The 23,646-nt window shown below is 61.9% G+C and overlaps 1 protein-coding gene across 1 annotated transcript; it reads left to right on the forward strand.

The window, feature by feature from the left end:
* The first annotated feature begins 235 nt into the window (after positions 1–235).
* OLFM1 (olfactomedin 1) lies at positions 236–23,646 on the forward strand. Its single transcript, XM_072960521.1, has 6 exons — positions 236–678; positions 2,646–2,795; positions 7,352–7,507; positions 9,880–10,099; positions 17,226–17,332; positions 21,986–23,646. Exons 1-6 carry the CDS (start codon positions 529–531, stop codon positions 22,658–22,660), a joined length of 1,458 nt encoding a protein of 485 aa, XP_072816622.1. The 5' UTR covers positions 236–528; the 3' UTR covers positions 22,661–23,646.

The raw sequence follows: 23,646 nt of genomic DNA on the forward strand, positions 1-23,646 counted from the left end.
ATTTCGATGACTTGCAAGGGGGCAGCGGTCTCTTTCCTCCGGGATCACCCCCTCCCAACTCCTGGGCGACAGGGCTCTGCAGACCTCGCTGCCAGCAGCCAGGGGGCGGCGGGGAGCCGGAGTGGAGAGGAAAAATCCACCCATTTCTTGGGCAGATTGCGTCGGCCGCCGCCCGGCCGTGTCCCCGCCTCCCGGCCGCGGCCCCCGCGCTCAGCCCGCGCGGCGCTCAGAGCCAGAGCAGGAACCGGAGCCGGCGGCCCTTCCCGGCGGCGGGTGGCGGGCGGGCGGGCGGGCGGACAGCCGCGGACGGTGAGCAGCGGCGAGGCGGCCACTCTCCCGGGCGCCCGAGGCGGCGCGGCCATGGCCAGGGCGCGCGGGGCGGCGGCGGCGGGCGGGCGGCGGCGGGCCGAGGGGGCGCGGGGACACGGCCGGGCGCCCCTGCCCGCCGCGGTGCCCGCCGCCTGAAGGCTGCCCGGGGCGCGGAGCCGGCGCCGGCGCGGCGCGGGCGCAGGAGGCATTCGAGGCGCGATGTCGGTGCCGCTGCTCAAGATCGGGGTTGTGCTGAGCACCATGGCCATGATCACCAACTGGATGTCCCAGACGCTGCCCTCGCTGGTGGGCCTCAACACCACCAAGCTCTCGGCGGCCAGCGGCGGGACGCTCGACCGCAGCACCGGCGTAAGTGCGCCCGCTGCCCGCCCTGGCGGGGCCTCCTCCCCGTCTCCCTCCCCGTCCCCAGCCCCGGGCCGGGCGGGCGCCGCGCGGGGAGCAGGGCGCGGGGGCAAGGGCACGCGCAGGGGACCCGAGGCGGCTCCTGCGCGCTGCGGTGGCGACCCTGCTCCCCGCGCCCCTAGCGCCGGCCACTCCTCCGGTCGCGGCCCCCGCGGGGAGACGCTTCCTGCCTTTGCCCGGTCCCCTCGCGGGGCGGGGGTAGCAGCTCAGGGACTCAGAGGCTTGGAGTCCTCAATCAACTAATGAGTCCCCGTTGATAAGGTTTGGAAACTGAGGCAGGGGTCTTGGGGACTTGTCCAAGGTCACTCCGCAAGTGAGGGGTGGAGACGCGACCGACCCCAGTCCGGCTGGGTCCAGCCAGCGCTCGGGACTGAGCGCGCCCTACTTCGCAAAAGCCGGACTGGACCGGCCGGAGTGGGGCCTGGGCGGGGAGCCGAGGGGCTCCTGCCCTCAGAGTCCCGAGGCACCTTTCGCCTCCCGTCCCCGTGCAGAGGTCCGTGGGTCCCCCGCCGGCGGAGGGTGCAGAGGGGCCGGGCGGGGCCCCGGGGCCACAGCTGCTGGGCTTGCCCGTCGCCTTCCGCGCCCCCCTCCCACCCTGCCGCTGAAACGCCTCTCCTCCCTTCTCGGCGCCTTGGGGGAGGGGGCCGGCGGCCCAGACCGCCTCTGGGCAGGGCTGACTTCGGCGGTGGCTGGAGCGGGGGCAGAGGAACCACCCCGGAGCGGCCGGCGGCGGCGGCGGCGGCGGCGCGCGGAGGAAGGGGCGCGCCCCAGGCCCGCTCCTTCTAAGCCAAAAGGAGAGGTGAAGGACACTCGTCTCCTCTCCCGCTCCCTTTCGGCTGTCAAGGGCGCAGTGCCCCGGGAGGAGGTCTCATGGCGACCCCTCGGAGCCGTCATCCGTCCACCTCACCTGCTCTTTCGGGAACTGCATGCAGCGTTTTCTTCCTAATGACTTTGTTCCTGCCTGTGGGTCCTGAGCTCAGGGTTAGAAATGAATGAAATGAAATGCATCTACTATGGATTCCCTCCGCCCAGCTTCTCCTCCCCGCCCCACGCTAAAAATAGCAGGGAGGTGGCCTGAGGCGACTGGGCAGGCTGCAGGTCTGGGCTCGGGGAGTGTTTTCCGACAGTAGTGCCTGCCCGCGTCCCTGCCGGTGGGGACCCCTGAGCTGGGCTGCAAGGTGACACCAGCCACATCAGCTCTGGCTTCGTGATGGTCCTTGGGCACACCTCGGCACTGAGGTTGGGTGTGACCCCGGCACAACATGTCACCAGCAACTTGGTGGCATCCTCCAAATGGCTCGTGGGTGGCAGCCTGTGTGGAGCTGGAAGCCCGGCATCCTCGCCGGCAGGGACTGCCTCGGCCGGGCTGCCAGCGGGAATGTGGCCCAGGCTTGGGGTCGCTGCAGCTCTGGGCTAACAGGCTGCTGGCTCCGGGCTCTTACCGCGGGCCCTTCATCTCCAGCGTCAGGGAGCAGCCAAGCGAGGCTGCGCCAGCACCCCCCCCCCACTTACGGGAGGAGGTCTGATTTCCCAATTACGTGCCCGCTGTGAGTCAGCCAGCCGCCTGCTGTCCTGCTTGCTGCTCAGCCGGCCTGCAGCCTCTGGTCACCCTGCCTTCCACCCAACGTGTGAATTTGGTCAGATGCCGAGACTCCAAACATCCCCTAAATTTAAAACTCCCTTGGATTAGAAAACAATTTTTAAAGAGCTCTACCTGTGTGACTGCCTTCCAGCCCTGGGGCTCCTGATGGGAGATGGTCTGTGTTCCCGGGGACCCCGTCCTCCCCAGGGTAGACACGTGTCCTTGGACCACTTCCTTCCGCCCTTCCCCGGGGGTGGATGAGGATAGTCACGCGCTACTTTATGGTCTCACTTCCCCCTCCCTCTCCCTCCTCCGCCTGCCGCCTCTCCAGGTGCTGCCCACCAACCCTGAGGAGAGCTGGCAGGTGTACAGCTCTGCCCAGGACAGCGAGGGCAGGTGTATCTGCACGGTGGTCGCCCCCCAGCAGACTATGTGTTCACGGGATGCCCGCACAAAACAGCTGAGGCAGCTGCTGGAAAAGGTGAGTCTGTGCAGCGTGTGTGTGTGTGTGTGTGCACGCACACGTGCGCAGGCGCGCATGCGTGCCTGCCCGTGCCCACACCGGCAGCAGGGCGTGGCTAGCCTGCAGGGTTCATCCCAGCTCCAAGGCCTCACTCTTCCCTTGCACGTCCCCACTGGGAATATTTGTGAATGAAGTGATGGGTGAATGAATGGGTGGAGACTCCCCAAGGGTGGCCCAGGAGGAGGCCAGTAGCCCCACTGAGGAGCCACGTGGGTGTAGCGAGGGGCCACGCAGGGCTCCGCCCCCCACCGCCGTCTCCCAGTCCTGCCACGTCTGTGGTCCAGAGGGCTCCGCGCTGTCACGGAGCAGCACCTGGGGGAGCTCCCCTGGTCTTTGCCCGCCTTGTGAGTGATTGCCCTGGTGGCAGCCCGGCCAGGCGTTCACCCCCACCCCCCGGGACTGCCTTCTGGGTGCAAAAGCAGACGAAACTGTCGCCTTTGTAACAGACGCATCTGGCATCCTTTATTCACTCGAGCTTCACAAGAACCAGGTGAAGCTGGTGAGATTTTCACCCCATTTTCAGAAGAGGGGCTCTGGGTCCAGGGAGGTGGACTGACCGTCCCAAGCCAAACAGCTGGCTAGCAGGGGAGCCCGTCCCAGCCCTGGGGCCAGCCTCCCGCCTGGTTCGCTCCCAGCCTCCCCGCACGCCCTGCTCCAAGAACCCTGGGGTTTCAGGTACCTCGAGGGTCAGGTCCCCTGGGGGCCACTCAGGGGAGAAGGAGGAATGGGTGGTCCTTCTGCTCCACTCGGCACCCTCCCCCAGGAAGAGCGCACATGTTGTGTCAGGACCCTTCGCGCCCTGAGAGGGGTCACACCTCCCACACACCGCGCACAAACGCTGACGGACGCACCTGCATGAAGACAGCACACACATCACACAGCACATGTACGTCCGTCACACAACCACACAAATGTCACACACACACCTTACACCCCACGCACGCCTCTCACTCACACACACCACACACAAATACACATAACATACACACACCCCCTGCACACCACGCGCGCACACACAGCCCCATGACGCCACACGGGGAGTTCTGGCGGCCGGCAGAGGGCCACGTCTCCGGGCCAGGCTCGGTCCGGTTCAGTTCGAGCCCAGCTCACCCCGCAGCCCTCACACAGGTCCCGGTAACCAGGCGCCTTTCTTGGATTCGGTTTCTTCAGCTGTGGAGGGAGAGGGCGGCTGAGAGCTGAGGGGCCGGGGAGGGGCGAGGGGCGAGGAGCAGCAGGGGCGGCCGGGCTCCCCCTCCCCCCCAGGAGCTGTGTGCTCTGTCTTCCGCCACCTGCAGGCCCCCGGTACACCGCTTTATCAGAATTAAAGAAAGATACGTTGAGCAGATTCCACAAACATTTATCAAAACCAAACTAGACCAAAGTCTAACTGGGCCTTTAATAATTCAGAATTGTAGAGGAGGGCGGTGGTGCTTGGAGGGGCTGCCAGGCCCCTGGGAGGTGGGAGCAGCTCCCAAGTCCTTGGGACGAGGCGCTCAGAGGGTTCCAGAAAGCTCCGTGAGCCCCTGGGAACACAGGCTTGGAGCCCCTTCCTGCCTGTGTGCACCGCAGCATCACTGCTTAAAAATGAAAAGCCCTGTTTTACACCCTAGTGGGCCCTGCGTTCCCTGAGGGCTTCCAGGGCAGGAGCCGCTGGCTGCTGCCTCGCGGGAGGGGCGGGGCTGCTCGCCCCCCCCCCCCGCCCCTCAGCCCGCCTCCACCGCCTCCTCTTCCCCTTTCTGGCCTGAGCGCAGAGCTGGGCTGAGGTGGGTGTGCACCCAGCACCTTCTGAGCTCCTGTTCTGTCCCCGGGGCTGGGGTCCCAGTTGTGCGGGTTTTTCCTGCCTGGAGTCCCCTGAAAACCCACCTCGGGAGCTTCCAAAGGCAGAGCCGTGGGTCCCAGGCCCAGAAGCCCTGACTTTAGCCCACCTGCAGTCCTGGGAGGAGCCGGGCACCAGTGTGTCGCGATAGCCCCCAAGGGCTGGGCCTGAGGAGCCCTGGGTCGCCAAGGGCAGGCGAGGACCCCAGGCCCTGTCCTCTCTGAAGACGCACTCAGCCCAGAGCTTGAGAGCGGAGGCTTCGGAGCCAGTCCAGGCCCTGCGTGGTGGCTGTCTGCTGTGTGGCAGGAGACCGGTTCTTAGCTTCTCTGAGCCTTGGTCTCCTTTATGTGTGAAATGGGACTTGAAGTAGTGCCCACCTCCCGGGGATAAGTAAGATGGGGGGCTCAGCATAGAATGTGCCTGGAACGAAGAAAGCAGTCCGTGGATTTGAGGGGGCAGTCGTCCCCTCTGGGCCCGGTGTGTGTGCTGCCGCCCCTCGCCCCAGCACCTGCCGCCATCCGGGGTGGGGGTTGGCCTGTGCATCTGGCACTGTGTGACCTTGAGCTCCTCAGCTGGCCTCTCAGGGGCACGTCCTACAGGTAGGAGACAGGACGCGTGCAGAGGAGAAGGTTCTAGACTGTGATCAGGGAGTGACTGCCCCCAGCCCCCGGGGCTCCGTGATCTGCTTTGTGATTGGCCAGAAAGGGAAGCCTGCACCCCGTGGGAAGGACCGTAGGAAGGCGTGTATTGTGTTTTAAGGTCACTGAGCTGCTTGGCATCTTTAAGATTTGTTTTCTGAATTTAAGATTCAAGTCAAGGGGGAGGGTAGCGCTCAGCGGTAGAGGGCGTGCTTAGCATGGATGAGGTCCTGGGTTCAATCACTAGTGCCTCTATTTAACAACTCAGCCTAATTACTCCTCCACCCCCCAAAAAAACCATTTTTTTAATTAAAAAAATTTAATTTGAAATTTTTTAACTTGCTAAAAGCATTCCTTCTCTGGCGAATGAACAGCCCAGCGCGCCTTGCGTGGCCCCCATCAGAAACAAGGCTGAAGCCACGCGGGTTCAGCAACTTCCGCTCAGCAAACCTGAGTCCGCAGCCGGGTGGGTTCTCAGTCATTTCAGGAATCGTACCCCCTGGCGGTAGGGGTCTTGACTGAGCTCCCACGGTAAGGCTGGGCCTTAGGTGGAGGGCCTTGCAATGGGCAACAGGTGTGGTCCAGGAAGGCCGTAGAGACGGGTGTGTGCAAGCATTGTGCCAACAAGATGATGGTGTTTCCAAGAGGTGCCCAGCCCCTTCTGGCTTGGCTCATCAGGGAAGCCTCCCTGGAGGAGGTGGCATTTGGGCTGGGCCTGGAAGGATAAAGGAAAGACAACTTTTCTCAAAGAAGTCTGCAGTTCTTCAAAGTGGTGGGGCCAACAGTTGAGTGGGGACAGGGAGACTCGAGGTAGCGAAGCAAATATATTTCATTTTCCCGGAAAACAGCTGAAGGGAACAGAGCAGGAGGAGTCCAAGTCAGCACATGCTGTATCTTACAAGCCTGAATGTTTAAACCGAATCCGTGCGTGACTTTCAAATAACGAGCCATAAAGTCCAGGCGTTGTTCAGTGTTGAGGTGAGCAGTACCCGGTTTCTCCCACCGAGAGCCTTTGGTCACGCTCTCTCTGACTGTTTTATTTGCGGGGGTGGAGGATGTGCTGTAAGAGGAACACGCCACACCGCCATCTCCTCTTTTACTGACCAGGCAAAGCGAAGACTGGGACCCAAGTGATTTTGTTCCTAAAAGGGGGGTATTTTCAAATCCAGCAAAAAGTCAGAAATGAAGAGTCGTGCAATGCAAGCATCGTTCCCCTAGTGATTGGATTATTTTCTGCAAAAATGACCCAAACCATGCTGCGGCGACCCTGAGCCCCGCCGCGCCTCCCCACAGCCCCGAGCCCATTTGCTCGGAAGCGCCAGTCAGTTTCCTGAAAATAAAACGCGCTGGCAGGTGGCTGCACTGAAACTGTTTTTCTTTTAAGCTCTCTGGAATCCTGTTGAATATTAAAGTTCCATCTTGAGGCTAGACTCAATTCACATCTGCCCGTGAAGATGTAAAACAGCGATTTTTCATTTGCTGGGTGATTGATTCCTGACTCTGTGTTCTGAACGTACACGTTTGCAGAGCAGTCATCTGCCTATGATACTGTGGGGCGTGATGGATGGCGTGCAAGATGCCAAATCAGGGAGCCCGGTCCCTGCTTCCCGCGCACTGCGCTTACACAGGCAGCCTTCCCAGGAAGACAGCCAGTGAGGTCTAGGGGGACAGAGGAGCTGGGGGAAGCCCAGCGACACTGTTCGTCTTCGTTGGTGTTTATGCCTGCCTGGCTGATTTCATCCTGCAGAATAAAAAGACTAGAAACAATCATCTCTCCCCAAAAAAGAAAAAAATCACCCAAAGCCACATGCCTGGAGCTGTGACCGGTGAGGAACCGGAGGCTCCTGCACCCCTGGTTGTAAGAGCACGTCCTGGAGACGGCAGAGGAAGCGCTGACCCAACCAGTTTGCTCTGCTGGATGATTAACTAGTAAATCACGCGCGGGCTGCTTCCGCTCCCAGTGGGCTGGCCGTCCGTGGTCGCTTTTGCGTATTAGGAGGCAAATAAGATTTTGGGCACCTGCTGCAGCTCCTTTCTTGAACCCGTTGCCTTTTTGACAGGTGCAAAACATGTCTCAATCCATAGAGGTCCTGGACAGGCGGACTCAGAGAGACTTGCAGTACGTGGAGAAGATGGAGAACCAGATGAAAGGACTGGAGTCCAAGTTCAAACAGGTGGAGGAAAGTCATAAGCAACACCTGGCAAGGCAGTTCAAGGTATGTGTGCTGCCCCTCCTCCCTCCCCACCCCTCCCCCTCCCTCCCCCTCCCCCTCCGCCCTCTCCCTCCTCCCCCTCCTCCCTCCTCCTCCCCTCCTCCCTCCTCCTCCCCTCCTCACTCCTCCTCCCCTCCCTCCTCCCCCTCCTCCTCCCCTCCTCCTCCCTTCCCTCCTCCCCTCCTCCTCCCCTCCTCCTCCCTTCCCTACTCCCCTCCTCCTCCCTCCCCCTCCTCCTCCCTCCCCCACTCCTTTCCTCCTCCCTCCCCCACTCCTCTCCTCCTGCCTCCCCCTCCTCCCCCTCCTCCTCCCTCCTCATCCTCCTCCCCCTCCTCCCCTCCCCCTCCCTCCCCCATCCTCTTCCCTCCACCCCTCCTCTCCCTCTCCCTCCTCCTTCCCCCATCTGCCTTCTTCCTCACCTCCTCCTCCCTCCCCTTCCTCCTCTTCCTCTTTCTCCCCCTTTTCCTCTCCCTTCTCCTCTCCCCTCCTTCCCCCTCTCCTGGGACCGGGTGTGTTTCCCTTCACGTTCCCCCTCTCCCTCCAGAATAGCGATAATTTGGGGGTGGGGAGGAGCTCAGTAAGCACCGCTCTTTGCCTCGCCAAAGGCAGCTGTCCTTAGGAACAGAGAGGCCGCCTGCCGTCGCCCTGGTTTGGCGAAATTTACCTCGAAAGGGGCAAAGTTGAAATGCGGCTTTCACGCCCATTAGCTTCCGAGGCCAGGGTCCCAGGGCCCGGCTTCTCCAGCCAAGTCCCGGGTCAGCGGGGAAGGGACGTGGTTGGTCCTTGGCGAGCCACAGCTGCTGCAGGTGAATCACATTAGCCCAGGATTAGCGTAATTGATTAGAGCCATTGCTGAGCAGGGCTCGCTCTGGGCAGCTCTTCACATCTGACCTAATTTAGCTGTGACGAGGCGCACTGTACGTGTGCCGGGGGGAGAGACACCAACACCCTTCCATCTTCCCAGCAAGTGTGCCTTTTCTCCACCTAACTCTGGAGCTGGCTTGACCTAACGCCATATATACATATGTACGAATATGTATATAGACACCTGGAGTTTACTCAGCTTCGAAATGACTAAATTGACAAATTATATGCACCTTAATTAAGGTATACATGCATGTTAATTAGAAACCCAGCCCAGATGTAAATGAGCGGGTCAGATTCCACAGCCCCTGGACCAGGAAACGCTGATGCTCTGTCTTCCCGTCCTTTTTATGCTAATGTTTTCCTTTGATGTGCTCCCTGCACGAGGCAAGACCTAATTCGCTTTTAAAAGCGATACATTCTATAGACGAAACGGCCAGCTAATGAAGTTATAAATCTGTCTCATAAATAAAATAAAAGCCGGCTGATCCTGGGGAGGAGAGATGGCTCCTGGTGGACGCAGGTGGGCATGTCCTTGCTTCTGACATGCACCACGAGTTATCTCGAGAAGAGATTCTGACCTGCCCAACCGAAAAGAGCTCGTGTCTCTCCTCGGAAGGCCAGCACCCCCTTCCCTGGGGTGGACTTAGATTCCTCCGAGGACAGGGGTGTGTTCAGTAGTTTGGGGCTAGCTCGCCTTGGCAAGCACCGTCCACACAGGCCCCTGTCCCAGCTCCCCGATCTGGGCCTGTGGCTCCGGAGGAAGGAACGCGGCCTTTGCTTTGACCTCCCTTTAGCTGACTAAACACGTTCAGCAGAAATTGCTGTCAGGGCATCTGAGTACCTGTTCAAGCAGTTTGTCTGGATTAACTCGAGCCTTGCAGTGTGATTTTTTTTTAAGTGACCGTGAAAATCTCTGTCTGTCAGTAGCTATCTGTTGAAGGCAGGTTAGTGAGCTACCTCAACAGTGTTCGTTTTCTTGCTTGCAGGGCTAACTTAAAAGAGTTTTTTCAATGCTGCAATGACTGAAGAAGCAGTCCACTCCCATGTAACCCTGACAGAGGCCAGAGAGCTTTTTTGCGCCCTGCATTTTTACTATCACTTCCCAGTACTTAGCACCATGTCCCTAAGGAGCCTGAGCACAACCAGGATCTCTCCTGCATGCGACTGTAGATGCATTTCATGAATAGTCTGAACCCTTGTCAATGCATTTTTTGAAAACAAAAAACAAAAACAAAAAAGAAAAAAAAGAAACTTTGTGTATGTGACTTAACGCATGTAACCTTAAGATGTTGCATTCTAAACTGACAATAAAGACCTTTCCCAAATATGTTGGTGTTCTGAAGACTGTTTAATATGCTCTTCTAACTCCTCTGGACCAGAATAAATAAACCTATAAATACAGCAGGAGTGTGCACATTTTCCCTCGCCCAGGGAGAAGCCAGGCCAAGGCAGGGAGGTACAAGTTTCTGCACGCATCGCACTGAACCCAGCTTATTTTAACCTTGCAGGCAATAAAAGCGAAAATGGATGAACTTAGGCCTTTGATCCCTGTGTTGGAAGAGTACAAGGCCGATGCCAAATTGGTATTGCAGTTTAAAGAGGAGGCCCAGAATCTGACGTCAGTGCTTAACGAGCTGCAAGAGGAAATTGGCGCCTATGACTACGATGAACTTCAGAGCAGAGTGTCCAATCTTGAAGAAAGGCTGCGTGCATGCATGCAAAAACTAGGTAGGCCCAGAACCCTGCGGGGCGCGGCGCCGCCCCGCCCGCCGCCCCGCCCAGCTCGCACAGGCTTAGGGAGTGGTGCTGAAGCGGACAGTGCCCGCGGGCTCCCGGCCCGGCTACCCCGAGAGGCAGCAGGAGCGCCCAGGCCGGCTCACGGGCCCGCCACGCTGCCCCCTGGGAAGACAGGGTGACGTCAGACGTCACGCACCATCTGAAGATGTGCGTGTGTGTGCGTGTGTGGACGTGTGCTGGGGTGACTGTTTAAGACACAAGTTTCTTAGGGCTGGAAGCACACATCTCAGATTCCCCCCAGCTTGGGAGCGCGGGCCGAGGGACCTCCCTGAGGTACCCGATCAGGCAGAAAATTCGACCACATCGCCGTGGAAGGCTTGCCACTCACGGCGGGAAGGGAGTCCCTCCTGGCGCCTGGAAGGGGTGGGACGAGGGCTGACAGCTCCTGGCGCCGCTGGAGCCTTACTCCTGGCTGATACCCACTCGACTTACCAGCTTTCCTTTTAGCTGCTTTAAGAAACCTCGGCGTGCCAGCGTCTGAGTCCACTTTTAAATCGCCCATTTTAAATCCCGATTCCATTTTTAGTTTTCCTTAGGAAAGATTTGCCGGCCCTGCTCCCCAGCTGTTTCCTGACACGAAGGTGGTTCGTTTTCACATTGGACACTTTTCAGAGCAACTTAGGGTAGCTTTTCGGGTAATGCTGTTTGATGAAGACGTTTCCTTAGGCTTTGCCTGATGTTCTCCCTTCATCCCCCCTTTTTTGTACTTTTTTTTGCCCCCTCTCTCCCTGAGAAGGAACAATCCTTTGCGAAATGCCCACTGAAGTGAACAATAACTTCGTCCCCTTTTTGTCTGCCCCCAGACACACACACACTACAAATGCCTTATTATAAACTTAAAACACCCCCGAAGAACAAACACCTCTAAAAGAATCCCAGTGCTGTTCAGTGGAAGGGAGAACGCTCAAAGGGCAGGGAGCTGGAGTCGGCCGGCCCTTCTGCTTCAGCAGGTTCCCGGGTCTGGGTTATTTCTAGTGCTGTTCCAGGTGCCCTAGTAAAGGCGTAAGCTTTGAAGCTCCCAGCCCGGAGAGGACAGCGGCGGGCGTGTGAGAGCGGACCCGCTGTGACGTGTACACGCTGGCTGCGTCACGTGAGGGGCTGTCCGCCGTGGTCTGTCACACGCGGTCACGGCGCCCAAGTCCTGGTGTGTCCGGGGCTGGGTGACCTGGGGCTGTCCCGGAGGGGTCTGGGCCAGGCGGTCTCCACCAGCCCTTCCCATCTGGACAGTCCGGCAGTCAGGGGGAGCGCTCAGAATGGTCCTGGTTCTCGGGCTTATCCGCGACGGTGGGCTGCTGTGTGACCACCCTCCTTGGGCACTGTCTTTGGGCTTCTGCTCAGGAGGGCCCTGGTCCCCCCTCAGCTCCCCAGACCCTCCAGCCACTCCCGCCGGGTGTCTCGGCCTCTGAGAAATCCAGGGAGGGGAGTTCCTTTGCTACTTACTTCCCCACAGCAGCCTTTCCCCTCCCTGGTAGACAGACCATGTAGACTAGCGAGAAGCCAAGATTAAACCTGCACATTTCCCAATGCTCAGGGAGCAAGACGGAAATTCAGAGTGAGGGGTTACAGCTGATGACAAGCTAAGGGCCTTTCCGAGAGGCTGCCGCCCCTCCCGGTCGCCCGGCCTCCCCGTCCAAACTTGGCCTATTTTTGGACTAAGTGTGGGGTTTCACCTCTGAGCTTAATTCCTTCTTCAGAAAGACCTTGACCTATAGATGGACCCGCTGAGTCTGCAGGGGCCGTGGGCGGGATCTGTCTGTAACCAGTGGTGATTGGGGCGGATGTCATACAGAGAAGCCCCGGCCTGGGGGAGGCAGTGTCCTAACGTAGTTAAGTGGCACTCGCTGGCCATGTGGCTCTCCCGAGACACTGACCACTTCGCATTTCAGCCACCTCTTCATCTGTAAAAGGAAGGTATAGGGGTCCCTGTGCAAGTCCACAGACACTACTCACATCATGGGCTGTGCACTGCCCGGTGCAGAGTAGGAGGTGGCCGGACACGTAGGCAGGTGGGTAGTAGGGAAAGATAGGCAGGTGTGATTGGTAGATGGAGAGACAGCCAGGCTAGGGAGGCAGGGAGGGAGGCCAGCAGGCGGATGGTAGGCGGGTGGGTGGGTCGGCCGGCCCGCCGGTCGGTAGGGGGATTTAGCTGCCACTGTTCCTCCCTTTTCCTAGGTGTCCGTTCAAGCTCAGTGACAAAGACCCAGCTGTCGTCCTGTGGCCACCTGGCTTAGTCTTTATTTTGGCCGTGCAAATGCTGCCGTCTTAGCAGCAGTCTCCTCGCGGGGAGTCGCGGATGAGCGGGAAACGGGGAGGCCAGCGCGTGCGCCGGGGCGGGGCTGGGGGGGGGACGTCTGAAGGGGCGGCAGATTCTGGGGGCAGCGGGCTCTTCCCCCCACCACCCTGCCCCCGCCCCGCCCCCGGGTCCGAGGCCGGCTGGTAGAGGCCTTGGTCTAGGGAGCAGCGTCTGGTTGCCCCCTGGTGTGAGGACAGGGAGCGTCCCTCCACAGCTCCCCAGAGGAGCCGTGATCCGTTCCCTCCTTGTCCCCAAATCCATGTTGCTGAGATTCCTGACCCCAGAGCACACTCGGGGAGAAAAAAACGGATGGCTGGTCCTGCTGGCTCCCTGCTTCCGTTTCAGAAGCCCTCTCTCCACGGGATTGTGTGTTTTTTCCTGGCGGCCAGAACTGGAACCTGAAACTCCGAGCTCTAGAACCGGGCTCTGGGCTGTCTCTCCGGGCGTCCTCTCGGGAGGCAGGTCCTCGTGGCTCTTCCGCAGCTCCTCTGCTCCCGAGAGAGGGAGAAGCAGAGCTGCCCGGCGACCCCGTCCCCCTGAGCTTTCACCGTCACCCCACGGAGAGCCTGCAGAGCACGGCCCGGCCCCTACACCAGAGACTTAAGATCAGCACAAAACCCCGCTCGGCCAGGCCGCCTGGCTGGGCACGGCACACGCCTGTCAGTGTCAGGCCTCAGCTTTCTTGTCTGTAAGACGTGGGAAGCCCCCTCATTTCAGGGCTTCCCCGGGTTGGACCGTCCTGGGACCCCGGTTCTCACGGCCTCCACAGGAAGGGTCAGTGCAGCAGAGAGAGGGGCCCTTACCTCCGCCCCGGGCCTTGGATGGAGCTGGTGAGTGAGCTGCTTCCAAGGGTAGTGGATGACTTGGCACACGCGGGTTTTGCATTCAGGATGGAGAGAGAAGTTTAGGGTGCCTCAATCTCCGTCTGCAGGGGACCCATAGAACAGCAGGGAGGCAGGGAACCCAAGTCCAAGTGCTGCTCACAGCACGGCCTCGGGGGGTCCCGGCAGGCATCAGGCAGGCCCTCCGGGTTCCTTCCCGGTAGTGCTCGGGGTTTCGCATGGCGAGAGGTCTCCGACCGGCCTGGGCCTGGTCGTGCGGCCTGTGTGCAGGGAGGCTGCTGCCCACCGGGTCACTTTGTCTGCAGGGACGTTAGTCTGTCTAAGTTGCCAGCTTTGCAAACTCTTCCGGCTTAACTGTCCCTAGTCTTTAAGGGGCAAAAGCTGGGGCCAAGGGAGATGCGCCCAGAGGCCAGGCAGTCCCAGGACCAGTCCGCCTGCTGTGGGGCACTCAGCCCCCTCAGTCTGGTCTCTGGCCTGCGTGCTCGGTGGGCATGTCACTCCAGGCCCCTTTGGGAGATCACCTGGGCTGTCATTCAGATGTGGCCTCCTTCTAGGAACAGCAAGAGGCAGGTGACTTCAGCCGCAGGGACCCTGCTTCGTCCACGCTCCCAGCTCGGCGGGCGGCCCCCCGAGACCCACCCCAGGCTGCCGGGCTCAGGCCCTTCCAGCTGGCTGAGCTGTGCGGGAGCCCAGCCTCCTCTGCTGGGCACCTGCTGGCCTCTGCCCTCCCCTCCCTTCCCTGGACACAAATCCTGAGCGCTCGTGACAAGAGAGGGACACTCTCCCGAACTGAATGTGCCAAGACTCCGCCTCGCGGCTCTGCCTCGGGGCTTTTTCAGACCCTGTCAGTTCCCGAGGTCTTGGCAGAACCAGTCTGGACAGAGAACCAAAAATAGCTCCCTGACTCAGGCAGGGCGGGCAGCCTTCAGCCCCAGCGGAGAGCTGAGCCCGCAGCCGGGAGGTTGACGGGGGGCTCCCGGGCCAGCTGGGCCTCCTCTGCCGGCTCTAACCCGTGGTTTTAGGGCTCCCTCCAAGGGCCGGGGGAGGGCGGGCTTAGCCCCTCGGGCAGGGGAGGGAGTGGGAGACCGCTGCAGACTCCCCCACCCCCGCCCGCAGACTGGTGTCCTTCTCCTGGACGCAGTGGGACCGTCCAGCGCAGCCCCTGGCCTGGACAGTCTCAGGGCGAGTGCCCGGTGCTGCTGGTGGCTGCTGGCCTTGCCGGCACTTCCTCTGCTTCGGGCATCCTGCTAAGGCTCCCCCCGTTAACTGCTTAACCCCCCACGGCCACCTCAGACGTGAGGCCCCTGTGCAGATAAGGCAGCCCTCCATCTAGGCCGTGCTGCGCAGAGGCAGCCTGTCCCCCCACCCCAACCCCTCCACCAGGATGCGAAGCCAAGCAGGGTTTTCCGAGAGATGGATGACTTCGCCTCTCAGGACCTGAGAGAGGAGTCATCCGCCCGTTTGTCCGTTTATGCCTTTGGGCCGCTCCCCAGGCCAAGCCGTGTTGGTGGGGTGGGGGTGCAGGTGATGAGCGAGTGCCGCGGCGTCCCGCCTGGGGCGGTGAGAGCCAGACGCCCGTCCACCCCGGGGCTGAGGGCCCAGCCTGAGGCAGGGAGGCAGGGTGCCAGGGTGCGTGCCGTTCAGAAGGGAGGGGGCTCTGCAGAGACATGAGTGTGGGTCCAGGCACAGAAGGCAGGCGGGCAGGCGGGCGCGGGGTGGGGACGGCGCCCCGGTGAGGGGTTGGCCTGAGCGAAGGTGTGGAGGCAGAAGAGCCGCGGGCGTCCACCCGCCACCTGCACCTTCTGCGTCTGTCTCCGTGGGGGGCGCTCATCGCAGGTCGGGTGTGGACGCTGCCGGCTGGGTTAGGGCGTTGGCGAGAGCGGGCGTCCCACTGGGAGATGTGTCGGCGATGCAGACCAGCAGGGGTCCCACCCAGCCCCGGACCTTGACACCCTTGGGGCCATGGCACCTTTGGGCTTGTCCTTCCAGGCGGCCAAAGGACCTCAGCGGCGGGGAGGCCCTGCACGGGACACTGGGCCATCTTAGTGGGCGCTGGCCTCCCGGCGGCAGGGAGAGGGCTGTTGCTGGTGCGAGATGGCCCCTAATAGCACCCCCCAGTTCCCATCCAGTTCGGAGGGCCTGCTGTCCCCCAGGGGCAGCCCAGAGGCCCCTCCCCGGGGTCATAGGAACAATGAGAGTGCTGTGAGGGGCCCCCTCCCGACGGGACCCTCAGGGAACCCCACCCGGAAGCCCCAGGGCCGCCGTGGGATGAAAGCGCGGTCCGGGGCTCCCGTGGGCAGCCGCGTTCCCATGAGATTCCCAGAAGCCCACTTGCGTTTGCTTCCTTCCAGTCGCAGTAGACGCCAGCCGCCCTGGACGCAACGTCCGGTCCCGCTTGTGTCTGTCGCGCCTCACGGGCTGGGGGCGCTGTGGGCGGGGCGGGGCGGGCAGACGTGCGCTCCACAGGGGCCGCACACGGGCTGCTGGGGAGCCTCAGGCCTCAGGCCGGGAGGGGACGGGATTTAGGTGGGAAAGTGCGTAACTCCTTCTGAGAGGGGAACAAGCCAGACACACGGGGAAGGGATGGGACCCTAAAAGTAGTGGTGGCTTTGTTTTTGTTTTTTGTTTGTTTTTTTCAAATGTGGGCCAGAGGCAGCAGCCCGGGGAGCGGGGCAGCGTGACTTGATGAGAATCTGGGTGTAAAGCCACATTTCTTCTGCTTACAGCCGGCTCCTAGTCCCTGCCCAGAGCCCCGCATTGCCCAGATGCGGGCTCTCCCACCACCACAGCGCGGCAGCGCCAGGCGCTGGGCAGGGCCGGGTTGAGGGTCCCTCCCTGGGCTCGTTCAGTGATGCTGATGCGTTGACTTGCCCCTCTTGGAGCTGGAGGAGGCTGGAGAGGCGGGCGTGGCCCTCCCGGGCCTGGCCGGCGGTGCTCCACGGGATTTTCCTGTCCAAGTCACGGTCCCCGGGCTGTCACCAGCACTCTCCCCTGAACTTCACAGCCGCCCGTGCACAGACGCTCACGCGGGGCAGTCTGGCAGAGCCGGCCTGGCCCGGGGCGGGGGGGTCGTCGCAGAGACCTGCCCTCCAAGCAGCGCCCGCTTCCTGCCCGAGGGGCGGGTCGGCTCCCGGGCGCGGGAGCACTGCCCCTCTGAGGCCGGCTGGGGTTATCTATTCCGGAAGGCTGCGGGCGCTGTGCACGCAGGCTGGCGTCCAGGTGGCAGGAGGGGGTTCCTGCTTGACTCTCTGGCCGCCCCTGGCCGGCGGGGGCAGCCTGGGGGGCCCACGGGGCTGTGGGAAGGGCGCCGGGCTGAGTCGGGAGGGTGGGCCCCCACTTCAGCCCTGCCTGAGTGGCAGTGCGGCCCCGGTGTGTCCCAGCCTCCGCCTGTGAGATGGGAGGGCGCTGGCGTCCCCACCCACGCTCCCCGCTCTTAAACCCCAGCCTCCAGCCCCTGGGCTCCTCCTCCGGGCAGAAGGGGGTCCTCACCCTGCGGGGAAGCTCACAGGGCCTCGCGTGGGAAGGCGGCCTTCCTCCCAGCCTGGCTCTAGCTGCTGGAGGGGCACAGGGCGCTGAGCCCCGCGCCGTGGAGGGCGCCAGTCCCGGAGTCGCTGCTTGAGACGAGTCCAGCCTCACACGCCTTGTGTCCAGGGTGGCCTCTCTCACCCAGCAGCTTTAGGAGGTCCAGCTGCCGCTGCCCCCACTTCCCAGAGGAGGAAACTGAGTCTTGGGGAGGCTGACTGCCCCCTTCCCCGGAGGTGCAGCTCCGGCCCCCCCGCCCCCAGGCCCGGGAGGCCCTTCCCTCGCGCTGCTGCCTGGCCCCTTGCTCTCTGCTTGGGGCTGGGGGTGTCTCGGGAAGAGCAAGGCAGGCGCTGGGTTGGACCAGGGCGCTCACTGCCCTGGGCTGTGCCCTGTCTTCCAGCCTGTGGCAAGCTGACTGGCATAAGTGACCCGGTGACCGTCAAGACCTCCGGCTCGAGGTTCGGGTCCTGGATGACGGACCCCCTGGCCCCAGAAGGCGATAACAGGGTAAGTGCCCCTTTGCCGGGCCTGGTGTGGGATCGTCTGGGTCGAGCTGGGGAGGCTGCAGACGAGCGAAGCTTGGTGCCCCCAGAGGTCTGTCCCAGGTCCCTTGCTGAGGTCCCTGCCCGAACCCAAGTCACAGACGGCAGGCGGGGCAGCGGGTTCCACGCGAGGACGACGGTGGCAGCGACGGATGGGGGGAGCTTGGGGCGCCCCTCCCCAGGTGCGGCTCTGTCCCGGTCACCCAGAGGCTGCCGCTGGGCTGAAACCTCCCCAGCGCGCAGCCCTGCCCCCGCACCTCGTCTTAATGACTTCTCATTTGTGTTTCGTTTGCCTTTCCTTTCATGGCTGATGGAAACTCGTGTTCTTTTTTGATTTAGGAAGAAAGCCCCGTTCTTTTTTTCGCAGACGTTTCCCCCGGGTAAAACTCAGAAAAAAAGGAGCCCAGAGGCACGTCTGCCTTGATCGGAGTTGGGGGGCCTGGCTCTGTTGCTGGCGTCCCTTGTGGGTGTGCGGGGCAGCGGGCAGGCTGGCTGGCTGGCTGGGTGGCGCTCGGCCGCCGGGCGGGGACCACACCCGTCACCGCAGCATCCTTTGGGAGCATTTCGCCGGAGGGCGGCTCTGCACGCCCAGGGCTCTGGTTCTCGGAGGACAGGAGCTTGGGGCTTCGCGCCCTCGCTGGTCCACAGCCTGGCCGCCGGCCCCCACGGGGACTGTCAGCAGTCCGGGGCCTTTCCTAGCCAGCCGCTTAATAAACCCTTAAAAAAACACAGCTGCTCCCCCGGGCGGGTGGGAAAAGCCGCTTAGCAGTTCGAGCGCCTCTGAGCCTCGTCTGGAGAATTCTTACGGGAATGGATCTTGAGTTTTCTGATCTCGGTGCCTCCCCCTGCCCCACCCGCATCCTTTAGAAGGAAGTGGTGGCTTCTAGTTAGAACGGGGGTGGCACCACCCTCTGGGACACCCTCTCCTCCCGGGGACGATGTCGGGCTTTCTGTGAGGCTCTTTATCAGACAACTCCGGGGGAAGAGGCCCCAGCTCCCACCACCCCTAGCAGGCCCCCAGCCTCCTCTCAGAGCTCGGCCCGCGTTTGCCAGCAGAGACCGGGAGCCGCTGGCGACGGGCGGCAAACCCCAGAGACAACCGGGCTGGGGTATTTCGGGGTGAAATTTGTGCTTGTTTTGTTTTCTGAATCGTGACAGCTAGCTGGTGCTTGGAAGTTTTCTAACAATTCAATTGGCCGATTAATTACGCATTAACTACCAATTAACAGTTTAATTGGCCAATTATTACCCCGGCTGGTCTTCGGTTTCATCCGCGTCCCACCTGGAAAACCCCACGTCTGGCCCGGGTTCCCCTACAGCGAGCTCTGGCCGCAGCTGTGGGTGGTGACGACAGCAATACAGGCGTGATGGCCAGACGATGTCAGCAGGCCCTGGGCGCAGTCCCGTGGGCCTGGTGGGGCACGTTCTGTGTTTATCCTGGAAGAAACACGTCGGGGCCCGCGAGGCAGCTCGCGTGCGCCCAGCCCTCAGTGGGCCGCATGCCTCTCCTGGGTCCCACAGCCACCCTCCATCCAGGGGGTCGGAGCGGGCTCTGCTGTGCTAACGAGGAAACCCAGGGCGAGCAGCGTCACGTGACTCGCCCGAGCTCTCCGGAAGGGCCGATCAATGGTCTTATTAGCCATTCTGAGCTGAGTCTGCTGAGTCCGTCCCCTCCCACTGCCCTCTCCCCACCACACACATCCCCCAGAAACACAGAAGGCCCATCGGGATTTGTGCCCTTGGTGCGTGCCGCCGAGGACGAGCCCCGGTCTGGAGTGTTTCACCCCAGCCTCACGCCGCCCGTGCACCCTCGGTCCCCACTTCCGTGTCAGCCTCCTCTGCTGCGGTGAGCGTCCGTCCGACTGTGCTTTCTCAGACAGCGAGCAGCAGGGCTCCTGGGCAGTGAGGATGCAGGCGGGCGAGGCCTTCGAGGCGGTCGGTGATGGATGCCTTAGGAAAGCACCTGTCCCTCTTCTGCCCGATGACTTGATCCCCCTCCAGGAAAGGGGGCCCTGGTGGTGGGAGGCGGGAGGGGGAGGCCTCCCTGGTGGGAGCCAACTGCATGGGGAGAGGGAGGGACCCAGCTCGCTGGCCGGGGACCTGCGGGCCGGCTCCGAGCCTTTGGGCAGTTGGCAGCCCTGTCCCAGGCTGTGAGCGCAGCACCGCGGCCTCCACCTCACAGCTGCTAAGGGGCCTGTCCCCAGGCCCCGCCATCGATCTGGAAGAGCGCTGTTTTGTTTTGTTTTGATCTTTTCCATGCTTCCATCCAATTTTGATCACACGCGCACACGCGCACACACACACACACACACACACAGGAGACCAATAATTGGCTTCAGAAAAGAAAGAATCGATATTGGCTTCCATGAAGGCAGCCACGGGGCAGGAGGCGAGGTAACGGGGGTGTGGCCAAACGGGGCGGGGGGGAGTTGCTGTGGGACCCCAGTGGGGGAGTCCTCGAAGGGGCTTTTCGGTCCCCTGCCTCTGTGCTGAACTGTTAGAACCAGGTTAGCTCATTTATTGAGCACCAGCTGTGTGCTGGGCAGTGTGCGGGGCTCCTGGGTCCTCCACCCTGCCCAGAAGTGGCCATCCCTCAGCGGTGGCAGGCCCACGTGGTCCCGATGGCACCCAGACGCCAGAAGCCAGGCTCTCGTGCCCCCAGGCTGTGCCGCTCCCCCGGGGGGATCCCCGATCTGACTATGGACCCTTCCAGGGTCCGGCGTCCGCCGGGCCTCCCACTGGCCTGCTTCCACCGCGGAAGTCCCAGGCCCACTCACGTCACACGTCCGGCGTCAGAAAGGGAGCCTCTGGCCCCCAGGAAGCCGTGCTTCGGAGGAGGCGCTCTCGTCGCTGAAACACAACCATTTCACAGACAACAGTGAGCTTAGCTGAGTGTTTTAAAGTCCTTCCCGATCATTTACACAGTGTCAGAGTCACCCAGGTATTTTATACGTTTCCTACGGAATCCCCGCTCCGGAAGGTTAAATTACCGAAATCCGCAGGCACGCCGTGCGGTGTGGCCGGAGGGCAGCCCAGAGTCCGCACCGCTCGGTGCACACGAGTGCCCCTTCGGTCTTTTCTCTGTGCGAGCAGGGACAGTGTTGGGGCCCCCTTTTCAACCCTCACTCCCCAGTGAAGTCTCTGGCGAGGACTGCCCCCCACCTCCCCTCTCGCCCGGTCGGTCGGCTGAGGGCTCCCTTTAAGCAGCTTCCCAGCAGCCCCAGCAGGGTCTGCACCATCGAAGGCCCACTGGTGGGGAGCCAGACGTGGGAACACATTCCTCCCGCTGCGGGCGAGACCGTTCCTTCCCGACAGGATGCAGAGGGGGTGCCACGCGAGCTGGGTCTTGAAAGAAGCAGTGAGCCCCCGTCCAGGAGGCGACCAAGTGGAGCATGTCGGGGAGGCCCGCACAGCACCGCGCACCCCCGACACCCCCAGCACCGCACCTGCCCCGTTCTGCCCCGTGACCCCCATCGCTGGGGCTGGTCTGAGGGAGGCTAAAGACAGTAAAAGCCTCACGAGACGGTTTTTTTTACAAATCGCGTTAAAACACAAAAAGCACATCTGTCTCTGAGCGTCTGAACGGCGTCTCGGGAACAAGGTTACAGGATTTTTTTCCGTTTTACCGCACATGTACCTCGGCGTGTGGAAGCCCCCACGCCCTAACCTCTGCTGCAGCCAGAGCCCCCGGCGGAGGAGGCGGCCGTCTCACTGCCCGGCAGACGCGCCGGGGCGGCTTCAGCCCAGGCTTCCCTCTGACTGGCTGCACTGCCTTCTAATTTGCTCCCACATTGGTTGAAAGTGTCTAAAGCGTTTTGTACAAGGTCTAGACAGCTTTCGAGTCAGCCGGCACCTAAGCGATTGTCGGAGCCCCTTCCTCTGTGGCCCCGGACGTGGGCCTCATGGTTGGTTTGGACGATCAGAGCCTCTGGAACCCACGCTCCTTGGGGAGAGGCACCCCCAGACTGGGCGTGACAAGGAGGGGCTACCCTCGAAGGTTCCCCAAATGCCAAGTTAATGAGGGTCTGCCCGCCAGACCGCCCACTGTGACCGCCTGGCTGACAGGGGAGGCCTGACGCTCACGCCCCCTTGGGTGTGGGGGCGTTGTCCCTTCCGGGCAGCCTTGCTAATGGTCATGCATGCAGACTGCCCGGTGCTGGGCGCTTGTCCTCATCCGGGTGCAGGCAGCCGTGCCCTTGGCAGCAGCATCCTGCTGGACGGCGGTGTCACCCGCTGGTGGAGTGCCCACCCCCCACATACCTTGCACACCAGCTGTGTGCCCTCGCCAGGGAGAGCAGTGAGCAACCAGCCGTGCCCGCTCACCCACAGCCTGGGGGCACCCCAAAGAGATGCTCTATTTGGGGGCCTGTGGGGGTGGCTGTGGGCCAGTGGGTGCTGGGCTGTCAGCTCCCACTCCCGTCGGCACGGTGTCCCCACCCAGCCTTTGTCCAGATGGGAGGCTTCCTCCTCTGGTGAGGAGACAATCCCGTCCCCTGAGGAAAGGCGGGTTTGCAGGAGGACACGGCCCTGCTCAGTCTCAGTGTCCCCTGGCCCTTCCAGCGCCTGCCCGGGCGGGGCCCCTCCCTCTGAAGCGCTGACGGCTCCGCTCTCCCCGCAGGTCTGGTACATGGACGGCTACCACAACAACCGCTTTGTCCGCGAGTACAAGTCGATGCTGGACTTCATGACCACAGACAACTTCACGTCCCACCGCCTCCCGCACCCCTGGTCCGGCACGGGGCAGGTGGTCTACAACGGCTCCATCTACTTCAACAAGTTCCAGAGTCACATCGTCATCAGGTTCGACCTGAAGACGGAGACCATCCTCAAGACGCGCAGCCTGGACTACGCCGGCTACAACAACATGTACCACTACGCCTGGGGCGGCCACTCGGACATCGACCTCATGGTGGACGAGAACGGGCTGTGGGCCGTCTACGCCACCAACCAGAACGCCGGCAACATCGTGGTCAGCAAGCTGGACCCCGTCTCCCTGCAGGTGCTGCAGACCTGGAACACCAGCTACCCCAAGCGCAGCGCCGGCGAGGCCTTCATCATCTGCGGGACCCTCTACGTCACCAACGGCTACTCGGGGGGCACCAAGGTGCACTACGCCTACCAGACCAACGCCTCCACCTACGAGTACATCGACATCCCCTTCCAGAACAGGTACTCCCACATCTCCATGCTGGACTACAACCCCAAGGACCGCGCCCTGTACGCCTGGAACAACGGCCACCAGGTCCTCTACAACGTCACCCTCTTCCACGTCGTGCGGGCTGACGAGCTGTAGTCCCACGGGGCCGCGTCCTCGCCCACGTGGAAACGCCTGCGACGCAGCTGCCGGAGCAGTCCGAGCCAGACGAACAGTGCTAACTTTGAGACATCATCAGCGACGTGGACTCCGGCGTCGCGGGGTGGCGTTGCCGCCGTGTGTCTCCAGCCCCAGCCGGAGGGCAGCCGGCGTGGGAGGAAGTCCCCGTATTTGCAGCTGGAACTGCAGTCCAGGGCTCCCTGGTCCCCCGCCCTGGTCAATGAACGTCCTAAAGAAGCAAGGCGATGACTGTTGGCCAATCCTCGCCGAGAACAACCCACTGTTAGGCTCGCATGGACTTGTCCGTAGATCGTGGTCAGCTCGATGGACATAGTGTCGTGTCTCCCTGAGACCCCCCGCCCGGCCCCGCTCGGCCTCGGAGGGGCGCCCTAGGCTAGTGTCACCCGCATCCCACCACCACTGCTGTCCCTCGACCGTGTGTTGTGTCTTAGATTAACTGTGCCGAGACTCCAAGTAGCCGTGGCCCCGAGTCTCGTCCCGCCGAGCGGTGGCCGGCGTGTGCGGGGCGGACAGGTGTGCGCCCCGCCGTGTGACTCCGAGTGCCCCGTAGGCCCATCGCACCACGTCCGTCTGTCGTTTCCTCCAGGTGGTGACTTGTACGATTAGTTCATGCCGTGAATGTTGTAGATGCAATGCCGTAGTTTGGATTGATAAGTGAATGGTTTTTGTTTCTAAGAAGAAAAAAAAACACACGTCAGTGTTCACCCTCCTAGCGGGGCGACCACGTTCGTGTGGATGACAGCTAAAGGCGGTATCCTCTTCCTGTTAAGTTACCTGAATGATGTAACCTCGGATGAGAAGGGCCCATCGACGGGGCTTCGTTTCCAGCGGGAAGGAAGTGCTCCTGAGGGCAACCATAGGCGGAGAGGACGTTTTTTAAGTAAAACGGAGGGAAGCTTTGTCCTATCTGGTTATCTGAGGAACAATAAAAATACTAGGAGATG

This window comes from Vicugna pacos, chromosome 4, assembly GCF_048564905.1.
Source record: "Vicugna pacos chromosome 4, VicPac4, whole genome shotgun sequence".
Taxonomy (NCBI): domain Eukaryota; kingdom Metazoa; phylum Chordata; class Mammalia; order Artiodactyla; family Camelidae; genus Vicugna; species Vicugna pacos.